The 24,127-nt window shown below is 33.7% G+C and overlaps 1 protein-coding gene across 1 annotated transcript in view; it reads left to right on the forward strand.

Annotated features, from left to right (window-relative positions):
- pelo (pelota mRNA surveillance and ribosome rescue factor) overlaps window positions 1-22,431 on the forward strand; it is an 84,449-nt gene extending 62,018 nt beyond the window's left edge. The window contains exons 8-11 of the mRNA XM_090409989.1: window positions 4,487-4,607; window positions 13,373-13,565; window positions 20,371-20,477; window positions 22,278-22,431. Of these exons, the coding sequence (XP_090266115.1) occupies window positions 4,487-4,607; window positions 13,373-13,565; window positions 20,371-20,477; window positions 22,278-22,369 (513 nt within the window). The 3' untranslated portion in view covers window positions 22,370-22,431. The remainder of the gene's footprint in view (window positions 1-4,486; window positions 4,608-13,372; window positions 13,566-20,370; window positions 20,478-22,277) is intronic.
- Window positions 22,432-24,127: the final 1,696 nt, after the last annotated feature.

Raw genomic sequence — 24,127 nt, forward strand, 5'->3', positions numbered from 1 at the left:
ATGTTGTAATAGAAATGGTATGAAGGTCAGAAATAAAAAGACAAAGACAATGAAAATATTCAGAATCATTGAAAATGTCAACTGTGTTGTGAATGGAGAACCTGTGGAACAAGCAAACCATTTCAGCTACTTAGGCACGATTTTTAGTGATGATGGTAAATTAAATATAGAAATAGACAACAGAATCAGCAAAGCTGGTATGGTGGGAAGTCAGTTGAATAAATTCATATGGAATAAGAGAGAAATTAGTCGGAGCACTAAATTAGCTATATACAAGACAGTGTTCAAACCAGTTTTAACTTATGGATCTGAGAGTTGTGTCAGAAGTAAAACACTTGACCAAAGACTAGAGACTGCAGATATGAGAGTCCTGGGAAAGATTAGAGGCGTGAACAGTTGGCATCAATGGCAATATCATATTAAAAATGTGGATATTAGGAAAGAACTTGACATTCTCGACATCCAGGAATGCGTTAGCAGAGCTAATCTCAGGTGGTATGGTCACGTAAATAGATTGGGCGAAGAAAGATTAGCAAAACAAGTGTTCTCTGCCAGGTTGGCAAGAAAATGACCCAGAGGAAGACCAAGATATAGGTGGATTGATATGGTACAAAGTGCCTTAGACGATAGAAATATAAGATCTCATAATGTTGGAGTCTTGACAAGTAACAGACTGATTTGGAGGAAAATTGTAGATAGGAAGTTAGTAATGATGTAATTTTTTTCATGTAGTACTATCATATCCTGTACACCCCTTGTGGGTACGTGGCAGGAATTTGATGATGATGATTGTTTTTCCTCTGAGCAATTCAGACCACAATCTGTATTTTTTTTCACTCCTCCCTCTCTCTGAAGCAATACTCACACAGCCACTCTCTGATAATAGCACATAATATTAGAATGAATGTTAAATGTGGAAAGTTTTTCTGCTTGTATTTACGAAGTATGTTATACTTGACAAGAAATTACACTTAGGTAAAGAATTAAAACAAGAATATAATTTCTTGTTAAGTATAATACACTTTTTTGTAGCCAAAAGCACTTATCTTCCTTTTCCATCCACGTCAATTTTTTGGAATAATCTCCCTAATCAATTCTCCTATACTGTTTTACCACAGGTTGAAACTGGTCTGGGTAGTGGCCCTTCCCTTAATGCATTGTATTATACATGTCTGCAAGGAGATATGTTTTGCATTATGGGAGATACTAAGACAAGGAGTGATGAGAGTTTGGTCCACCTTTACCACGAGTTGCCTCAGTCCTGAAGATACTTCAGGTGCAAATTTTGTTTGCTTACACTTGGATAAAGGATTAAACTCATTTTATTATGTAAGTAGAATCGTTACACCGTCAAAATACGTGTGTCCTCTCTACTCTGTATCCTGGCATTAACTGACATCAACACTCTCTATGCAACTCACTACACATGCACCATCTACAGCCACTGTCCCCATAAAGCAGCAAGGTGGTCCAAATAAGCGAAGCAACTTTGGGTTATATTCTCGATTTGTTTCTGTTCTTCAATATTTGTCTCAAATAAATGGCTATCCCGATTAACCGATTCTCCAATTAACCATAATCTACTTTACATCCTCATGGTAATACTAGGTAATAATTATTTCATGTAACACAATATTTCGTAACTATTTGCCAATGAACAGTTATTTTTTCCTGAATTAGGATTATTTGTCAAGTCTAAATTGGCTCTTAGATTGGTTCATAAGAAAGATCTGACCTCACTTCCCCCTTACTTTTCAGATCTCCATTTAAGATCAGATATCCTCTCTGACTGACATTTAGTTTTTCCTGGCACAAACACATATCTTCCCCAGTCTCCAAAATACTTGTTACCTTTTCCATTCAAGGTTTCACTTATACAAATGCAAAAACTGTCCAAGCTTAGAATACTGTTTTCTTACATTTGGGATGGTACATCAAAAAACTCCTTGTCTTCTTCTATAGCAGCAAACATTCTTAAGAGAATGTCTGCTGCCATCCAGAAGAGGACAGTCTGCTTAATTATTATTATTGTTGCACATGCACTTCCATAGAGTCCTAAGACACATCATGGTAGACCCAAACTATCAACACAATATCTATCATACCTCTTCTTGAAACCATTAACAGACAAAGCACTCACAATGGATTCGAGAAACCCATTCCATTTATTCACCACACCCCAAGTAAAAAATCTAGTCCTCACACCCCTTACTAACCACATTCTTACCCAACTTCCAGGGATGACCACTTGTTCATTCCCCTCTAGCCAAGTGCTGAAATATTTCCCTTGCATCAATCCTATAAAATCCTTTAAGAAATTTTAAATGTTTTTATCATATCTCCCCACCCTTTATTTTTAGCCTATCTTTTGTAATCCACAAATCCTCAATTTATCCTCATAGGAAGCATTCCATAGACCACTTGAATCTGGGTCCTCATCACCACTTCCTGATCCTCAAGAAACCCAGGTAACCAGAACTGAGCACAGTAATCCGGATGTGGTCATATCAAGGATTTATAAAGAGGAATGACAATCCCTTATCTCTGCTTGTTAGTATGTTCTTCAATAACCAAGTAATCTTGTGAGCCACTCTGGCTACTTTAGCATTATGTCCTCTAAACTTCAGTTCTCTCTCAACTATTACACCCCCAAATCCCTGTCTTCATCCTCTAGAAACTCCAATTTCTTGGAGTACAATTTCCTCAATGTGGTACACAGCTTGTAATTTTGGTATTCCAAAATATATAATAACGTTACACTCTTCCACATGAAATTGACATCCATTATGTTTTGTTCATACTGTGAGACTGTTTATATCATCCTGCAAGCTCTACATCACCTTGATTAACTATTACCCTGTCCATCTTTGCATCATCAGCAAACAAATGAAAATTTCCCTTCAAATTATTTCCTATATCATTTATATATAAATTAAACAGCAGTGGTCCAAGCACAGAGCCATATGACACCACTAGTTACCTGTCTTCTCTTGGATTGTGCTCCTTCATATACTACTTTTTGGTATCCTCTCCACCAGTTTCCTATCCATTCCCATTTGTTTCAGTTTGCATAACAAAGTTCCATTTGGTATATTGTTAAATGCCTTTGCAAAATCCAGCAGTATCATTATGTAGTCATTCCCTTTATCCAACTTAGTTGTCACTCTGTTATAAAAATTTAGTAGGTCACTAAGGCATGACCAACCTTTCACGAAGCCATTCTGACCCTCATAGAGTATCATATTATTATTATCCCTCCCCCTTTCCTGAATTATCTTTTTGACCAACTTTTCCAGTACTTTTACCACTCCTCCTAAAATACTGATTGGTCTATAATTTGCTACCACAGACATAGATCTTCCTTTATTATGCAAAGGAATTATTTTTCCCTCCTTCGACTATTCTCTTGGGACTTTGCCAGAGATGAGACTTAAACAGCCTCATCAAAGACATCACCAATTCCCCTGCACATTCTCTTAAAATGTGAGCTGATATCCCATTAAGTCCCACAGCTGTGTTTGCATTCAGGTTCTACAATATCCTAAATACCTCCAATTCATCAACCTCTGTGCTCACATCAATCCCTGTCACCTCTGCCATGACAGTATCTTCAACTTTAATGATATAAATTCATCTGCCTCTGTTACCTCTCTGCCATCTGCCTTCATTAAAATTATCTTTTCATAGTCATTCTTCCTCCTACTTGCCATATAACAAAAAAAAAAATAAACAAACATTTCCTTTTGCCTGCTCAGCTAACTTCTCATAATCTGACTTTGCCTTCCTTATCATGGTAGTCACCTTTCTTACCTATTCCTTGTACTATTCATGAGTTATCCAGTCACCTTTCTCCATATATACCCTCCACATTTTTGTAGCTCATGCTTAATGATACTACTCATCCACTAACTCCTACCCAACAATGTGATACTGCTTTCTCCAGATATCCCTTGACTATCCTCCACTGTGAACATCCTTCCCTTGCAGATCTTTATGCCATGGATTAATAGATGACTGCAGAAGTGCTTCACTTTTTCATTATGTATTTTCTATTTTCATGGGTGCTGTTCCACCAAACTGGCCAAATCTATGCATTAATTTCCAAACTTATTATATCAGACTTCTTACACTTCCTTCATTTCAGTTACCTCTGTTCTTTGGAAAAGCCTTCCCAAAACTACTTTCTTCCCAATAAGTACAACCTCCAACTCTTCATGAACCATATTAACAGATTTCTTCTTTTTCACTATAATCACTTGTCCTGATGTGACATTGTTGTGAGGTTTTGTGACTCCTTGTGTAGGTTTCCATATGAAAAACGAAATTCCTGTACCATTAGACATGTAATCATTTGCAGTCAAGTAAAGTTGTTACATTTATATTAATCATTACAAATTCTCATTAATTTACATATTAATTATGAAAGGTGTGTAGTCTATTCACTGGAATCTTGAATGCTAATTTATTATTTTTTTTTTTTAAATAGGAACAGTTTTATGAATACATGTTTCAACAAGCAGTGAAATTAGATCTCAAGATTCTTTTAGAAAATAAAAGCAAATTTATTTTAGTACATTCTTCTTCTGGCTTCAAGCATTCTCTGAAAGGTAATGTAATTTGTTTTCTTTCTTTTCATGATAGCTCTTTTTTCATTATTATTTTTTTAAGTTAATGTTTTTTTTTTTTGGTAGCCAAATGCAAAAAAATCTTGCACTTATACAGTCAACTCTTAAATGTAGCAGACTCATAGAGACCATTGAAAAGCTCACAGCAGTAATTTCCTTTAAAATGGTAGTTTTACATGAGGCTTTGGCTGGCAGTTTTCAGTAGATATAGTGAAGGAATTCACCGAACACCTATAGGTGTCAAAAGTTTTTTCACTTGGTTTGAGAACAAATTATACTTGCCAAGAAATTATATTCTTGTTTAATCCTTTATCCAGGTGCAAATAAACAAAGTTTGCACATGAAGTATCTTTGTGGGTAGACTATTTATATGTAGAGGCTGATGACATCAGTTGCCTTAGTATTCCATAATTTTTATGGAATACTAAGTGATCCCTCCCTTAATTGTGCATTAAGGGAGGGATCACTTTGTTTGTTTTACTCTTACACTTGGATAAAGAATACAATAAGAATATAATTTCTTGACAAGAATAATTTGCTTTCATGCCACAGTTCAGACCAAGTGAAAAAACTTCCAACAACTATCTCTGACCTAGAGTATTTTAATAATACAGTAATTCACTTTTCTTGCTACTTATACATGAGATGTATATAACTTCTGCATTAATTCAACCTTGGTATCTTCCTGTGTCTGGCTCCTACTGAGACCTAAATAAAGGTTGAAACTGATCTGGGTAGTGATCCCTCCCTTAATGCATAGTATTATGCACTTCTGAAAAGAATGTGCATTGCATTATGGGATACTAAGGCAATTGATATGAAGTCATCAGCCTCTGTATGCAGATAGCCTAGTCATGAAGATACTTTACATGCATAAAGGATTGTCAGGGATATAATTTCATGGCAAGTATAATTTAAACACCAGCATGTGTTTGCTTAGCAAGCATTAACTGTAATATATCATCATCATCAAATTCCTGACATGTACCCTCAAATGGTGTACAGGATATGATAGTACTACATGAAAAACTTAAATCATAACTAACTTCCTATCTACAATTTTTCTCCAAATCAATCTGTTACCTGTCAGGACTGCAACATTATCAGATCTTATATTTCTATCTTCTAAGGCAGTTTTTACCATATAAAGCCACCTATATCTTGGTCTTCCTCTGGCTCTTTTTCCTGCCAACCTGGCAAAGAACACTTGTTTTGCTAATCTTTCCTCTCCCATTCTGTTTAAGTGACCATACCACCTGAGATTAGCTCTGCTAACACATTCCTGAATGCTAACAATTTCAAGTTCTTACCTAATATCCTCACTTTTAATATGTTGGTAAGATTGTTGCCATCTGTTCATGTCCCTAATCTTTCTCAGGACTGTCATATCTGTGGTCTGTAGTCTTTGGTCAAATGTTTTATTTCTAACTCAACTCTCAGATCCATAACTTAAAATTGGTTTGAACATTGTCTTGTATACATCTAATTTGTTTTGGCTAATTTCTCTCTTATTCTATATAAATTTATTCAGTTGACTTCCTACCATACTGGCTTTGTTAATTGTGTTGTCTATTTCCATATTTAATTTGCCATCTTCACTAAAAATTGCTCCTGTATTATAATATATCTATACTGTATATGGGTTGAATATTAGTAAGAAAGAAGCTTAACAGTACTGAATTTTATTACTATCATTGTTACCATAACAAACTTCCATGCAGTCAATATATCATCATAGGAGGTCTCTCACTCTGTGGCTATATATCTTTTTTTTATGTTTATGATGTCTTTTTCTGCCTCAATACTTAAGGTAGACTACCACTTTTCTGTCACTGCTTATCTCATTTAGCAATCTTTCAAATAATTACAAATATCTGGATTATCTTTAGTTTTCATTTTTTATATCAGCTTTATCATCTCTGATTTCTTTTACAGTACTCTATCTCACCTTTCTAAGTTTGGTTTTCCCTAGAACATTTTCTTTACTATATGATATTTTCTGCTATGTCCAAAAGTTCTACTTCCCATGACTTTTGTTTGGTTACTTTACATACAACTTAGATTACATTTTTTTCTGTAGACATGTCTACTTCACTACATGCTTCCTAGCTGAATCAGTCATTGTTTTCATAGTATTATCAACAATCATTGAATCTTTAAGGTTTTGATATCTTGTTTACTCTTTCACTCTTTTTTCTTTTCTTTTCTTTTCTTTTTTTTTTTCATATTTATATATATATATGTGAGTCTATAGGTTCATCTCTAAAAGCTATATAACCTAGACTTTTAAAACTTTTTCTTTTTTTTTGCAATCATTGTGGTACTCATTTTATGCTTCTCAAAATTGGTGATGATCACTTCCTGTTTCAAATATTCTGTATGCTGGAGATATCAGTAGCAATAATATCTTATGTTTTGTTTGTCTCAATTGAATTTCTGTGCATCTTTGTACCAGAACATGTTATGTTATCGGCAATGATTAGAAAACATATCCTGAATAGAAATTCAGTAGGTATTTAGCATTATTAGCTTTGCACTTTTCTCCAGATGTTTCCACATTTTTGGTATTCATTTCTTACTCTGCTGGTTTTCCTTTGCTTTTTCCCTACCAGAACTCTTCTTTGGGATTACATGAAGAAATTTCTCATTCACTTCCCATTTTGAAGTCTGTCCACATTACTCCACTTGAAATTGGGAGGCTGCGGTCTACCAGTTTATAAGGAAAGTTTATAGAAGTCTATAGAAAGGAAAATTTATATAATGTTTCTAGTTTTTAAAATTTTGAAATCTCTTAAAATAATTATTTTTTTGCTCTTTATCTTACTTTGTTTCAAACTTGTTTCGTTTTGTATTAGTAATCTGAATTATGCAGTTTAATGCAGTAGTTTCTTTTGTGGTGGCGCAACAAGTCGACTTTGCGCTGCTTGCAACACTGCAAGTTGTGACATCTGCCTACTGGATGTGTGAACCTCTGATAGAAGTGATTCTCTGGAGTTTTAAACAATACTAGTACGAATGCATAGAACTTAAGTGAAATTATTTTTTCGGAACTTTCAGTGCTGTAATACTGATTTGTTGTTTCTTAAAATTTACCTGTTATATAATGAGCAAACAAAGAACATTATTTGATTTCCTAAATCAAATAAATTTCCTAAAGTTTTTACAGTAATATTTAAGTAAAGTTGATTTCTATTTCCTGATTTTTTTGTCATTATAATCAGTAAGTAAAACCACTATAATAATAATTAAGTTTTTTTTAAAAAACTTAATTATTATTATGTTCCTGGAGAATATATGGACCTCCTCCAGGAAATATACCACACTGCAACAGCAACAATCCAACTTCACACAAGTAGCAATAAAATATCAATTAAAAAAAGTGTCTGACGAGGAGACTCTCTATCACCCAAAATCTTTACAGCAGCAGTCCTTCAAAAAATATTTAATAATATAAACTGGACAAACCTTGGTATAAAAATTAATAACAGAAACTTAACACACCTAAGACATGCAGATGATATCATAATTGTTGCAAACACTCCAGAATACTTTAATATAATGATAGAAGACCTATATCATGAAAGCAGAAAAGTCAGTCTAAAAATAAACAGAGAAAAAAATAAAATCATGTTTAATCATTTTGTAGCACCAAAAAACATAATAATAGAAAACAATTTCTTGAAAAGAGTCTCTTCATATACATACTTAGGTCATCTCATTGATCTAAACTGTGGACTCCAAAACGAAATAAATAGGAAAGTTCAACTTGCCTGGGATGCATTCAGAAAATTGAAAAGCATTTTTCAAAACAATAATGTCCCACTCTGTTTGAAAAGGAAGACATTTAACCAGCATATACTTCCAGTCTTCACATATGGTTGTGAAACTTGGTCGCTAACAAAAGCACTGGCAAATAAACTAACAAAAACTCAAAGAAAAATGGAGAGGTTGATGCTAGGCATCACATTAAAAGATAAGAAGCAAAACACCTGGATAAGAAGCCAGATTCACATCACTGACATCATTCTTCACCATAAGCAGCTAAAATGGAAATGGGCCGGACATCTATCCAGGAGAGAAGGTGAGCAATGGACCACTATACTAACGAACTGGATCACTATACTAACTAGGGAGCTGCGACTACTAAAAGGTTAAGAACTACTGGGTTAGCCAACCTACGGTAATTACTCTATTTATCAGTTACTTGATGAATAAAATGTATTAAGCTTATTAATAGTCAATCATTGTGGTCAATCATTGTTTAATCCCCCTTTGAAAGGATGGTTGAAAAGAAATTATAATAAAGAAATGTGATAATACATTTAATTTGCACTCTCTCACTCACGCACATGCATGCATGAATGTGCACATGCTCATTCACTTGATGAGAATGTTGACCTTGCAAACAGCTTTAAACTTCACTTAAACTCTTTTCTTTTTCTTTCTTTCTTTTTTTTTTTTTTTTTTTTTCATTGAACAAATGTTGAAAACCTCTAGTACACTCATAGCTGGAATTAATGAGGATGATTCTTTTCTGTGGTCTAAATATGTAGTTTCAGTATAAAAGTTCCAATACCATAACAACAGGTAATGAAATTGGAAATCCTTCAGGTTGCCTGACACTTGATATTTTCATCATTTATTGATGAAAAGTATCTACTTTTCCAAGCTTTTATCACAGGAAAGAGTTTCACAAACATTCTTTCTGTATTTGAGGTCTGATAATGACATAGAAGAGCTCTCTGACCTTTGTGTATTGTGTGTGCAGAAATTTCTCTTTTCAGTGTCATTTTTTCATGTCTCCCCAACATATTGTGAAAAAAAATCACTATCTTAATCATTAAATAACATAAAAAATCAGTGTAATTTTTATTCTTTACAAGATTTTTTATGTTATTATTTATAAAGAAATTGCCATTAACTTATAAATTTTGCTGAAACTCAGACTTGAAGAGTACTTTGCATTGACATAAAATGTGCTCTAAATGAGCATGGCAGATCGGAGTGGTTGGTGTATATGGATCTGTGTGAACTTTTGATAAGAAGCCTAATGGCTTAAAAGAAGGTCATGTTTGGTCTTTAGAGTTGGGTTTCTAGATTTTATATAAAAATAAAATAAAAGTAGTAAAAATATTTTAAAAAAACATAAAACATATATTAAAAACTTTAGCCAAGCCACATTACTAAATGTTCTGTATGTTTCCACCCATGGAGGATGTAAACCTTTATGAGTGAGGAAATTACATCATCAAATTCCTGAAATGTACCCTCAAGGGGTGTACAGGATATGATAGTACTACATGAAAAAAATTACATCATTACTAACTTCCTATCTACAATTTCCTCCAAATGAGTCTGCTACTTGTCGAGACGCCAACATTATCAGATCTTATATTTCTATCGTCTAAGGTACGTTGTACTTATCAGTCCAACTATATCTTGGTCTTCCACTGAGTCGTTTTCCTGCCAACCTGGAATAGAACACTTGTTTTGCTAATCTTTCCTCGTCCATTCTGTTTAAGTGACCATACCACCTGAGATTAGCTCTGCTAACGCATTCCTGGATGTTGACAATGTCAAGTTCTTTCTTAATATATCCTCGTTTTTAACATGATATTGCCATTGATGCCATCTGTTCACACCTATAATCTTTCTCAGGACTCTCATATCTGCGGTCTCTAGTCTTTGGTCAAGTGTTTTACTTCTGACCCAGCTCTCAGATCCATAAGTTAAAACTAGTTTGAACACTGTCTTGTATACAGCTAATTTTGTGTTCCAACTAATTTCTCTCTTATTCCATATGAATTTATTCAACTGACTTCCTACCATACCAGCTTTGCTGATTCTGTTGTCTATTTCTATATTTAATTTACCATCATCACTAAAAATCGTGCTTAAGTAGCTGAAATGTTTCGCTTGTTCCACAGGTTCTCCATTCACAACATGACATTTTCAATGATTCTGCCTATTTTCATTGTCTTTGTCTTTTTCTTGCTGACCTTCATACCATATCTATTACAACAGCTATTCAATTTAGTCAGAGAATCATGTAGCAGATTTATTTAGAAGTATAACATCATCCGCATAAAGCAAAGAGCTGACATTAACATCTCCAATTTTGATATCATGTTTAATACCACTTTCCTTCATAATGTAATCCATATAGATAATAAATAACAGAGGGGATAATGTACATCCTTGTCTCACACCAGATTTAACATTAAACCATCTTCCTGTACTTCCTTCAATTCTAACTGCTGACTTACAACTCAAATAAAGACTAAGTATTGCTTGATATAATGCCCCATTGACACCATATAATTGTAGCGTATTGAATAGCTTTTCTCTTGGCACCTTGTCATATGCCTTTTCTAAATCAACAAAACTTAAATACAGATCTCTGTTATATTCCCATGCTTTCTCGACTATTTGTCGTAAAGTGAAGATCTGATCCTGACAGCCTCTCCAGCTTTTCTTCCACAATTCTTCTCAACCGTTTCTCAAGTATACTTGCATAGATCTTGCCAGGAACACTCAGTAGAAATATACCTCTGTAATTCTCACATTCAATTTTATTTCCCTTTTTATATACGGGTACTATGAGAGCTCTACTGCAATCATCGGGAATTAGTCCCTCTGTCCAGTCTTTCTGAACTATGCCGTACAGCCACTGTAAGACTTTTATACCACCATACTTCAGCATTTCTGGTTGAATATCATCTACTCGTGCTGCCTTTCCACATTTCCAGCCTTTGATGGCTTTTTCTACTTCAAGTATGGATATATATTCCTGACTTCATGCCTGGTCAGTGTTTTTTTACCACTGTGCTGTCATTGCTGCTAGTTTCATTTAGCAGTTTTTCAAAATAATTACTCCATACTTCAAAGATATCTTTTTCTCCCATTTACATGTCACCTTTATCATCTCTAACTCCTTTTACAGCACTCTTTCTTCCATTCCTAACCTTCTTCAACAACCTCCAGAATATTTTGCCGCCACCTTGATATTTATTTTCTATATTCTTGCCAAAGTCCTCCCATGACTTTTGTTTAGCTAGTTTTACACAGTGTTTAGCATTCTTGCATTTGTCTCTGTATTCTCTAAGAGCACAAGCTGACTTATTTGACAGGAACTTTTGATATGCTTTCTTCTTTTCCTTCACTGCCTTTTTAACTTCCTGTGTCCACCAAGGAGTTCTGATTTTTTTATCCTTGCAGACAGCCTCACCACATGCCACTCTGGCTGAATCAATCAATGTTTTCTTCAGAGTTTGCCACTGAATCTCCAAGGTTTGATTCCTGTTCTCAAGTTCTTTCATTTTTTCTTCAATAATCTTTGTGTAATTTAGTCTATAGTTCACATCTGAGAGCTGCTCAACTTTTATTCGCTTTAAAACTTTCTTACATGTTATTCTTTTCAATATGAAATTCAATTTTATCCGGCTCAAGACTAAATAGTGATCACTTCCAATTTCAAATCCTCTGTACAATCTGGTGTCCTGCACCAAAGAAAACATCACTATCAACAATAACATAGTCAATGAGACTTTTCTTATTCCTTGCCTCTTCTCTCCATGTGAATTTGTGCACATTTTTATGTTGGAACATGGTGTTAGTAATAACCAGTCCATGTCCTGAGCAGAAATCCAACAGATATTTGCCATTATTATTAGCTTTGCTCTTTTCTCCAAATTTTCCCAAAATATTTTTGTATGTCTCACAATCATTTCCTACTCTAGTATTTAGATCCCCAACAAGGACCAACTTTTCATTTTTCATTGTGTCAGTTGCTTTTTCTAAAGCCTCAAAAAATTCCTCCACTTCTACCTTAGTAGAACCTTCTGTGGGACCATAGGCACAAATAAGTCTCATTGTCCAGTTCCCCATTCTCATATTTGCCCACATTACTCTACTTGAGACTGAGTGCCATTCAAGAAGATTAGCCTCGTATTTTGTGTTGAATACTATGGCTACTCCATCTTTTCCTTGATTGTCATTGCCTGAATATAACATTTTGTATCAACAGTTTTTGTCTTTTTTGTTTCAGTCACCCCTATTATGTCAATCTGGTACTTATCTAATTCCTCAGCTAGCTCCATTTCTTTGCCATTCAGGCTTCTTATGTTGATAGTACCGATCTTTAACTCTGGTGATGTTGAGTTGGGGTTTGTTTTCAGATTTGTTCCAGTAGCTGACTTTTCACTGTTTGCCCAGGTTCCCTGGCGAAAACAACGGGGGGGGGCCTTGTTTAACCTGGCGACGCCCCAGCCGGCATGAAATTTTGTCATGTCGTACCATCATTTTTTATTTTGGTTTAACCAATAAGAATACAATTTGGTCCGCTAAATCCCAAATTGCCAGCCCATCCTCGTTCGTTCAGTATCAAAGTAGATACCCAACAGGGTGCACCATGAGAAGGTGAGGATTGGACATTAGGTCAGAAGCCCTGTTCGGTTTTCTGCATTCCTTTAAAGGCTATGTGGAGGTCTCCTCTCAGTTATACAGCTCTGATCCTTAAGCACTCCTAAAAATTACATCGAAAATAATAATTCTGACTTATATTAAAACAAAGGAATGAAACCAGCTGCAATTTTAATTCTTATGCACACAATTTTTAAGTTTGTATGATAAAGAGTTAAAAGTTGTAATGTTAATTACATAAGTTTATCGTTGTATGCAAATGAAGATATAAATTTTATATCATTGTTTTTAGTGTCATGTAGTTCATATTTTAACATCATTTGCAGAAATTCTGGCTGATCCAACTGTTGCTGCAAAACTTTCAGACACAAAAGCAGCCGGTGAAGTAAAAGCCTTAGAAAATTTTTATACTATGCTACAAAATGAACCCAGCAGAGCTTTTTATGGTGCAAGGCATGTTCAGAAGGCAATTGAATCACAGGCAGTAGAAACACTGCTAATTTCTGATAATTTATTCAGGCAAGAATTTTTTCATTACTTCTTTTATTCATATTTAAAATCATTATTATTGAAAACTTTCTGATAAATGAAAGTTTCTAAGAAAAGTTTGAGTGTTCAGTGTTGTTTTTTAATTGCTCTTGTGGACTTAAAAAGAATTCTTATTTTATTACATATACATAAACAGGTAGATCTTGTTAATGCTTATTGATGAATTGTCCTGTTTTTTTTTTAATCATTTGTAATTCAGGTGTAAACTTGTAAAAAGTTAGAATCATTTAAAGATCAAAGCAGAAATTTCATAATGAATGTACCTAAGACTGACCAAAGCTACTGATTTATACTAAAATTTCAGCTGTGGTGTATCCATTACAAATGTCAGGCACTTAACTAAAATGCTAGGATTATGTTTGGCCTTCTTATCACTTTCTCATTTATGAATTTGTTGATCAAAGAAATATAACAATCATCACTTAAGTTTGGGAAAAGGTTGATATCTGATTGCAGAAAGGAATATTTTTGAAATCTGCATTACAAAATTTTGTAGCTGTTGAAAAGTTCTTGAGCATGGACTTGTTATTTTTATTTTAAAGTTTGTAGTCACTGTTTTGTATGATTCCTAAACTGCTACTTTAGCCTTATAAAGTTTCATCATGAGACCTACCTCATCATTTTCTACTTTGCAAATGTACAGTAATATCCCTTCTTTGTAAATTAAGGATACCAAGAAATTATATACTTGGTTTAATCCTTTATCCAAGTGTTAGCAAACGAGTTTGAACCTGAAATATTTTCAGGACTGGGACACCTCGTATATAGAAGCTTATGACTTCAACATCACTTGTCTTGTTATCCCATAATGCAAAGCACATAACCTTACAGGTATGCATAATGTTATGCATTATGGGAAGGCTCACTACCCAGATCAGTTTCACATTTTGTTGAGGTCTCATCTGTGGGAGACAGACCCAGAGGTGATGCCAAAGTTGAAGTAATGCAGAAGTCATATTTTCATATACGAATTGCCAAAAGGTGTCACACCTTATTATTAATATACTCTGGATTAGAGATAGCTGTTGGAAGTTTTTCCACTTGGTTATATTATAAATTAAAGATGTCGAGAAATTATATACTTGGTTTAAACCTGTATCCAAGTGTAAGCAAACAAGTTTGCACCTGAAACATTTTCAGGACTGGGGCAACTTGTATATAGAAGCTGCTGACTTCAGCATCACTTGCCTTAGTATCCCATAATACAAAACACATATCCTTACGGGTATGTATAATGGGAAAGTGATGTTGAAGTCATAAGCTTCTATATACTAGTTGCCCCAGGCATGAAAATATTTCAGGTTTGCTTACACTTCGATCAAGGATTAAATGAAGTATATAATTTCTTGGTATCTTTAATTTATAATATAACCAAGTTGAAATATTTCCAACAACTATCCATTCTTCGATTTTGACTTTAATACTCCTTAGAAGTTTGTTTTTAGTAGAGAAATGTACTGCTAATTTGATCTTGTAACCTTTGCAAAACTTCTCATTAAACAAAGTTTAACATGCAGCAGTGGAATGAAAAGTTGTCTTGGGTTAAGAAAAGGGTAACCAGTAATATTTTTTCATAATGGAATCAGTGCTTGTCTTTCTGAATCTATTGATTTTCATATATCCCATTTATAATTCATGGGCAGATAAGACAATATAATTTTAAAGGAAAAAAACAATAAAATGATAATGAAGAAGCATAACTTTTAGATTAAGAATAAATAAAATGAAAACAAAAATAATAGTATTGGATGGTCAAATTTTAGAAACAGCAGAGAATTTTAATTACCTAGGATTAATAATAAATAAACAGAGAGGAGCAGAGGAAGATATAAAATCTGAGATACAGAGAGCACAGAATTTTAACATATTAAGGAAAATTTGGAGAACAAGTGAAATAGGATTAAAAACAAAACCAGATTATTTAATACAGCAGTCTGTTCTGTGCATCAGATACATGGACAACAATTAGGGAAAAAAACTGCAAAGCTTTGTAAATAAATATTTAAGAAGAATTCTACACATAAAATGGTTGGAAAAGATATCTAATAAAGAATTATGGCAGAAAACTAAACAAAAACAAATAATGTATGGCATCAATCAGATGAATTGGAGATGCCTGAGAAAACTTAAAAACAAGTATTACAATGGAATCCACAAGAAAAGAGGAGAGGTAGCCCAAAGATGAGCTAGCAGAGTGGAAGAGAACAACAGTTTGGAAAGATTGGAAATAACTGGACATGGGGGGGGGGGGGCACAAAATAGTCAGATGGAGATTCATGGTTGTGGCCCTATACTCCCACTGGAATGAAGAGGAAGAAGTAAGTTGATGAATATATAATAAAGGAGCACTGGATGGAAATAAGATATCTAAAGATTCACTTCTTTCATTGTCATCTTTTTTTTTTTTTTTTCCTAAAAACCTTAGTGCGTTGAGTGGTTAGCAGGTGATTGATTCTACCAGGACATCGAGGTAATGTAGCAGTGATAACAAGAAGGCGGAATATAATATGGATATAAAAAATAAATACAAAAAATATATAAAATTAATAAAAATAGAAAAAAAATTATTAACCTACCATGGTACTAATGTACTACAGGTTTACCACCTTTCATGGATAGGAGTCGTATAAAAACAAATTACAGGATGATAGGAGACCACTGTTGGTTTTTTCTAAGAGAGACATGTCGAGTTTCTTTGTTACAAGTATGCCTGTTGCTAGAGTGAGGGTCAATTGTATTTTATTATATATAAAAAATGAGTGAGAAAAATGAAAAAATGTTTAAAATACACATTTAAAAGTGTTTCAAGTACTTGTCTTATGAATGCAATGTGCTTTAAAAAACAAATTCTATTTTACATCTTTTGCCCACTCCTATTTGTATTGATGCTAGTTACAAAATCGATGTTCAACAGTGTTATCTCTGTTTCTGATCTTCACTTCTGTTTGTATTGTGAATTACTATACTTGATATTAAGATAAGCATCAGGAGCAAAATCCTTTGCCACTTTACCAGAGTGCTGAAGAATGTTTACCAGTAAACATTCTTCAGCATCATCATTAAGGCAAGTTGTGACTTGCCATATCATGCCTTGGACACCTCTTCACTTAGGATCAAATTGAAAAAAAAAAAATGAAAGAAGTCTCTCTCTCTCTGACTTGTAATGACTTCTGCTACACAGAAATATTACAAGTCAGAGACACTGTTTTGGGAATTAGCAGTGGCTTTAAAATTCCTCAGACCTCAACAATATGGTCATATCAATTTAACAAAAAAAAATCTTGGAGACAGTATTTTAAGATCAAATTAATACTTGATCTTAAATCCAGCAATAGATGGCAGCAGTTACGACTTTAGTTCTTCGTGTTGCCTGTTACACTTTTAAACTGTTCCTACTGTTAACTAATACTGTGACAAACTGTTTGTAGTTTGAAGATGCTAGGTATAAAACCATTGAAACATCAGCAACTAAGTAAATGTATTGTATAGTTTCTTATTATATTGTGAATTAAAATCACCATAAAAAAACTCAACATGAACTACCAATGAATAAGCCTTTCTACCTGTTTATGTGAAATAATACTTAAATACATGTTCGAACTACTATTATCATCTGTAAGTATCAAAAAACAACAAAAAACAGAGTGCAGTGCTACTCTTTGTCATAGAGAGAATCAAGCGAGCTCTCAAATTGTTGCATCTTCACCTTTAAAGCTTAACTCTATCCTATCTTTCCAGCTCTATCCATTATTAAAAATAAAAGTAGTAAATTATAAAGGTATTAAAAATAAGAAAAATCAGTTCAGTCTTGTTCATGATAAAAAAATGCCTGCAGTTAACAAGAAATTAACACTTGCTTTTGGAAATAAAATAACTTTAGCGAAACTGTTCAAATTAAACATATTTGGTCGTTTGAAATTTAAGCATAAAAAATGTATTGTTTAATACTGACCATATACAAATATTTTAACATTCTTTGCCTACCAGTTTTGCTAGCAAACTGTCTAGCTTTTTCAAGGTGTTGACGGAAAAGTATAAAAAATACTAGTAAATGCAAATTGAAAGGAACATGAAAACGTTGTAAACGCTCTAGTAGCTAAGGTTGCATGTTCGCGTGACAGAGACTGTGTGGACTTATTGTTCTTAATCATTATCACACATGCATGTTTGTTGTAAACGCATAATGTGATTACTAGCTAGCTGTAGTTCAGATGGATTTAGAGAGAGGATGAGGTTTTTCCATGAACTGTTAAGAATAGTATCCTGGTTTCTGTTGAGGTTTCTGCCAGTTTTTAACACTACTACGGCTTCCTTGAATAAACAATGTCTATAATTGTTGTCTAAATATGGCATGGAGCTATTTTGCCACTCTATCGTGTGGTTAGACGTAAAGAAATGATGTGCTAAGCCAGAAGAAATACTTCTGTTGGGTTTTCATCACCAATGTGCTCTCTCTGTCTGATCTCCAAACTCCGTGAAGTTTGTCCGATGTAGGCGAGTCCACTCAGTCTGTCACGCGAACGTGCAACCTTAGCTACTGAGTGTTTACAACATTTTTATGTTCCTTTCAATTTGCATTTACTAGTATTTTTTATACTTTTTCGTCAATGCCTTGAAAAAGCTAGACAGTTTGCTAGCGAAACTGGTAGGCAAAGAATGTTTAATATTTGTATATGGTCAGTATTAAACAATAAGTTTTTTAGGCTTAACTTTAGTGAAACTTGAAGTAACTGCTTAGTGTTTTTTTGACTCTTTTATGGAGGTTATCACCAATAATAACACAACAAACAACTTCAGGTAAATAACACATTAGAATAAAAGTTAGAATAATCCCAACATTTAGGGTGGGGTGTGTGTGTGTACCAGATTTGGTGTACACACACACATCCACAAATTCAAATTTGTGGAGTGTGTCAGAAGTCAAATTAAACAGGTTTCTGTTTAATTTGACTTGTGATAATTCAGCACATACTTCATTTCAGTTGCACAGAGTGGTTCCTATTACTCTTCCAACTGAATATGGTTTTCTAAGCTTTCACTTTATTTCAAAATGTGCAGCTTAATTTTTAACGGAACTGCAACCTGCATCGACCATTAACCAATGGTTGGGTGATTATTGTCATTGCAGCTATGATATACTTAGATGTCAATGGTCATCTAATAAATAAATAATAAATAAAAGTAATAAATGCGAAATGTACCATTGAAATTGAAATAAGAGAATACACAAGAGTTTTGTTCTTTGTGAATGTGACTATGCGGCAAATACAGTAAGAAATGGTTCATGTGTAAACAGAACCTGCCCCTCATTGAGAAGAGGGGAAGATATGTGCTTCAGATATAGAATGACTTTTTTTTTTTCTCCTATAAACTAATTGTCTCCAGTTGGAAAACATCCAACTCCTCTTGGCCAAATAAAAGTCACACCAATCATAATCCAATGTCAAAGTCCTGTTGATTATCTTTTTCAATCTGGAGGGGATTGTGCAGGCACAGTTCATACATCTACAGTCAACTCTGAATATTATAAAGATAATAATAAATTTAGTTTAATCCTTTATCCAAATGTAAGCAAACAAAGTTTGTGCCTGAAAATATCTTCAGGACTGAGGTAAGGTGGTACATCCCTTGGCAACTTGCAGCAAAGGTGGACCAAACACTCATCACGCCTTGTCTCAGTATCTCCCATAATGCAAAGCACATCTCCTTGCGGACATGTATACTGCTATGCATTAAGGGAAGGGCCATTACCCAGACTGGTTTCGACCTTTATTGAGGTCTCGTCAGTGGGAGGCACACCCAGAGGTGATGCCAATTGCTTCAACCTTGGTATCACCTCTGGGTCTGCCTCCCACTGACGAGACCTCAATAAAGGCCGAAACCAGTCTGGGTAGTGGCCCTTCCCTTAATGTATACAAGGAGATGTGTTTTGCATTATGGGAGATACTGAGACAAGGAGTGATGAGAACTTGGTCCACCTTTGCTGCAAGTTGCCAAGGGATGTACCACCTTACCTCACTCCTGAAGATATTTTCAGGTGCAAACTTTGTTTGCTTACACTTGGATAAAGGATTAAACTAAATTTATTATAGTCTAACCAAGTGCAAAATAAACTTTCAATATTATAAAGAAGTTTATGGAACAATGTGCTGTGGAAAAGATCACAGAAGTGGGCAAATGGTTTCATGTTGTGTCATGACTGTGCTCCCTACCATACATATCTTCTTATTCAGCAGTTCTTGTTGGGCAAAAAAAAAATGACCATGTGCCTGCATCTACTGTATTTGTGCGATTTAGCAGTCTGTGATTTCTGGCTCTTTCCAAAGTTGAAATCGATGATGAAGGGTAAGCATTTTGCATCAATACGAGAAATTTGAAGCTGCCATGACAATGTGCCTAAAAATACTAAAGAAAGATGACTTCCATAACTGTTTCAAAAAAGCAGCTGGAATGTTGGAACAAGTGCATGACAATCAAAGGAGACTACTTTGAAGGAGATTAAGTTATATTTAGGTTACTAAACTTTCTTGAATTCAAACGTTCGCCGTACTTTTTGATCACGCCTCATTAACTTCATGTATTATCATAGTATCTTCTACATCCCTTGAGGGTACATATTAGGAAACTGATAATGACAAGTTTTCTAATATAAAAATAATTTTTATTTTAGTTCACTGGGAAAATTAGTTTACATTTTTATAATTCTTTTTGCTGTCTTTTATTATTGCTGCTACTTTTGAAATGTACCCTTTAAGCTAATTTTTATTGGTTATAGGTGTAATGATGTTGCACAAAGAAAACAGTATGTTGCCATGGTAGACAATGTAAAAGAAAGTGGTGGTGAGGTCAAACTCTTTTCTAGCCTTCATGTTTCTGGAGAACGTAAGTATCTAAATATCGTGAAAGTACACAAAATAGCTTTTAAAAATGAATCTAAGCTTAGTGTAAAAATTAGTACAGCAGCAAGCAACTTGTTAACATTGAATTTGAAAACCTGCAGATTATTACTCTTTACAAAATGACAGATGTTGTTCCAAAAGACAGTAGTAAAGGGAATGAGTGAAAAGGAAGAAAAAATTGGACTGTTAGTTTGGAGTTTGTTCTGTATAGAGACTGATTTGCAACTGCACACATCTTGATAGATTTGGAGTTATTGGTGCTAATTCTAACAAACAGTAATTGAAAGTATCTGTAAAAATGCAATGCAGAAATTGAACATGTGTGAGAAAGAGCTGTATTATCAATCAGAATCATTGCTTGTTTCTGTACCAATCATCTAATAATTACATGGATTTGCAATTTATATATAATTATTAGTTAAAGGTAAAGTAATGTCAGCATTAAAACAGAAAACCTGATTTCTTGGATGTTGAGGAAGCAATACATACTGTTAAGAATCTTCCATCACTAGACCTAGGGGGACATGGTGCAAACTATGATAAACAGCCCCAGACCATGATGCATTCTTTTATTTATTTTTATGTATTGATCCCATACACGAGAGATTGAAGGAACTATAAGCACATCATTGCCGTGTCTGTGGTGCAGGGGGAAGACTCAGATAAGCATTTATTGACTTTTTTTTGGAAGAGTTGCAGGTTGTGGTTGTTTGGAAATACTTCTTGCAGTAGGCTGTTCCAGAGGATTGAAGTAGATAGAATAAAAGAAGCTTTGCAGTCACAGTAAAGGGATTCTGCACAGCTGCTGCTTTTGTATTTAGACAGGAAGCATTCTCCTGACATCTACTAAACCAGACTTGTCCAGCAGACTGCCAAATGGTGAAGTGTGATTCATCACTCCAAAGAATATGTTTCCACTACTCCAGGGTCCAGTGGTAGCAAGCTTTACACCTCTCCACCTGATGATTAGCACCCTTGCTGATGTTAGGTTTGTGTGCGGCTGTTTGGCCATTGGGATCCCATGTTCTTCAGCTCCTGATGAGCAGTTATTGTGCTAACATTGCTTGCAGAGACATTTCAGAACTCATTAGCAAGTGTCTTAACTGAGGACAGTCAATTTTTTTTTTTTTTCATGCCACATGCTTCAGCACTCAGCAGTCTCACTTTGTGATTTTTATGTAACTATCAGGTCATAGTTGTGCATTTCTTTTCCTAAGCATTTCTACTTCACAAGAATGTCACTTATAGTTGATTGAGGCAGCTGCAGCAGGGCAGAAATTTCCCAAACTGAGTTGTTGCAAAGGTGCATCCCATGTTAGTTGAAAGTTTGAGCTCTTTAGTACATCCTCATCTTTGAAGATTGCAAGATGGTGTGCTTTCTTTTATACATGTCTGATCCATGATTTTTATGCATATAGCCATAGTTCAGATGTTTTGGATAAGTTAGTGTATTTTTAAGATATTATATTAAAATGCATTGAAATAGATCATAAAAAAAATTCAAGTCAAGTTAGAATTAGCATCTATGAATAGATATAAATCACCTTAATTCTTTCAAGAAAGAAAACACAATTGATAAATTTGTTGCTCAGTATTATTAGATAGCTATTTATTAATAACTGATAAGAAAGTTAGTGCTGGAGTCATGCAGGACTTGGCTACTATATTGGTAATCTGTTTTCAAGAAGAAAAAGTAGTCTTAAATTTTCTATAAAAATTCTTGAAAATATACAAATAAAATGCAGATAAAATTATCTAATCACAATTATTTTCTTTCTCTTAGAATTAGACCAATTAACAGGAATAGCTGCTATTCTTCGTTTTCCTATGGCTGAATTAGAAGATGAAGACCAAAGTTCCAGTGAAGAAGATTAAGAATTTATAAATGAAAACGATTGTGTAAATTAATATTTAATTAAAATAAATTAGCAGTTCGGTGTTTGGTTTTCTCATTCACAAGAAAAAGGAACAAACTTTTAAACAGCATAACAATTTATTCTTAAAATTACAGAATAGTTTTCATTTAAAAAGAAAACTTTATCACAGATAGAATCACTGTACATGAGCTAGTTATTTGATCTACATTTATAGCATATATATGCAATCGATCATCATACATTTCAGATATTTGGTGATTTTATCCAAGAGTATTTGATATTGGAATGGTTGAGAGCATGTGTGTATCATTTGAATGCTATTTATTTAAAATTTTCAAGACATAATAAAAGAAGTACATTTTTTTTTAACAAATATGTTATTTAATAAGCGCACATTTTTCAAAGATATATATATATTAGGGAGAGTACCTATAACAATCACAAAAAATGCAAAATTATTACAGAATATATGGGGGAATCGAGGTGAGAATGGTAATGATATAAATTTATAACTACAAAAAACTATGATTAATTTACATGCACTTAATTGAATATTACATGAATTTACAGAATAAACAATAATTTAATATTTTTTAATTTTTTTGCAAATTTAAAATTAAGTTGTTTTGTGCAATGCTCATACATTACACCTCTTGTGTAATGCTTTTGCAACAAATGAAATGCTTAATTTTTAGCATTTAGTATTTTGTATGTTGTCCCCCACCCACGAAAGGTTATTTGTAAACCTATGGTACATTTTGTATTATGGGTGCGCTAGGGATTTTTTTTTTCTATTTTTATCAGTTTTTATATATTTTTTTATAATTTTCATTTCTTTTTTACATTTATTTTCAGTTATGTTTTGTTGTACTATAATATATAATGTAATGATTCATATTTCACTCATGGTGAAATATGAATCATTATTTCACCATTATTTCTTAGTTTTTAATTTTTCACGTTTGCAAATTGTTAACATAGATTTCAATAAATATGCTTGTGTCGCTACTTCTTGAGTAAATTTATTCTTTATTAATACAGTATGTAAAGTGATCAGCTTGACCAACTAGTTTTTTTTTTCCTTTTTCAGTCAAGAAAAATATTTCTTGGATGTTCTGTCCAGTTTGATCAAAGTATAATTTTGGGAAGAGCCTAAATTAGTAAAAGTCTGTGCATTCTTTTGTGGTGAGGTTGATTTCTGTTCAGTGGTTAATATCATTTCATTTGCACTGTTCAGTGACAATTAAGTGAATGGAAATCTGTGGATTTGTAGATTTATCATGATCTTCTCTGAGTTGTTTTCTACCAACATGAGTCAGCTGTAATAATTTGAGCTATTATGTCTGCTGTTATGTTAGGATATGCTTGTTTTGTTTGAGAAAAAATTAGATTTTTTGGGGGGGGCTCTGCTTGAGAAGACTGACTAACTTCATTAGCCCTGTGAATAGGCAGAATTTTGACTCTAGGTCTGTTTCCTAGAAAAGTTGTGTCACAAGCTAAAGCAGACAAAATCGAATTAATCAAAACAATAGATTTCTCAAAAAGAATGATAAATGTCATTTTTGACATTTGTTTCCCTTTCAAATATGCATTCATTTCGTCATTTTCAATTCTTTTCCATTCAAATGAGTTGAAGTGAATAAAATGCTTCAACATTAGAGAGTATGGCAGATGTAGGAAGACGTCGTGCCTTGATAATAAAAAGCAAAAGATATTTTATTTTTATTTTTGAACTATTGTGAATTATGCCATACAA

Source organism: Typopeltis vanoorti, chromosome 20, assembly GCF_054136105.1.
Source record: "Typopeltis vanoorti isolate ZY-2024b chromosome 20, IOZ_Tvanoo_1.0, whole genome shotgun sequence".
Classification (NCBI taxonomy): domain Eukaryota; kingdom Metazoa; phylum Arthropoda; class Arachnida; order Uropygi; family Thelyphonidae; genus Typopeltis; species Typopeltis vanoorti.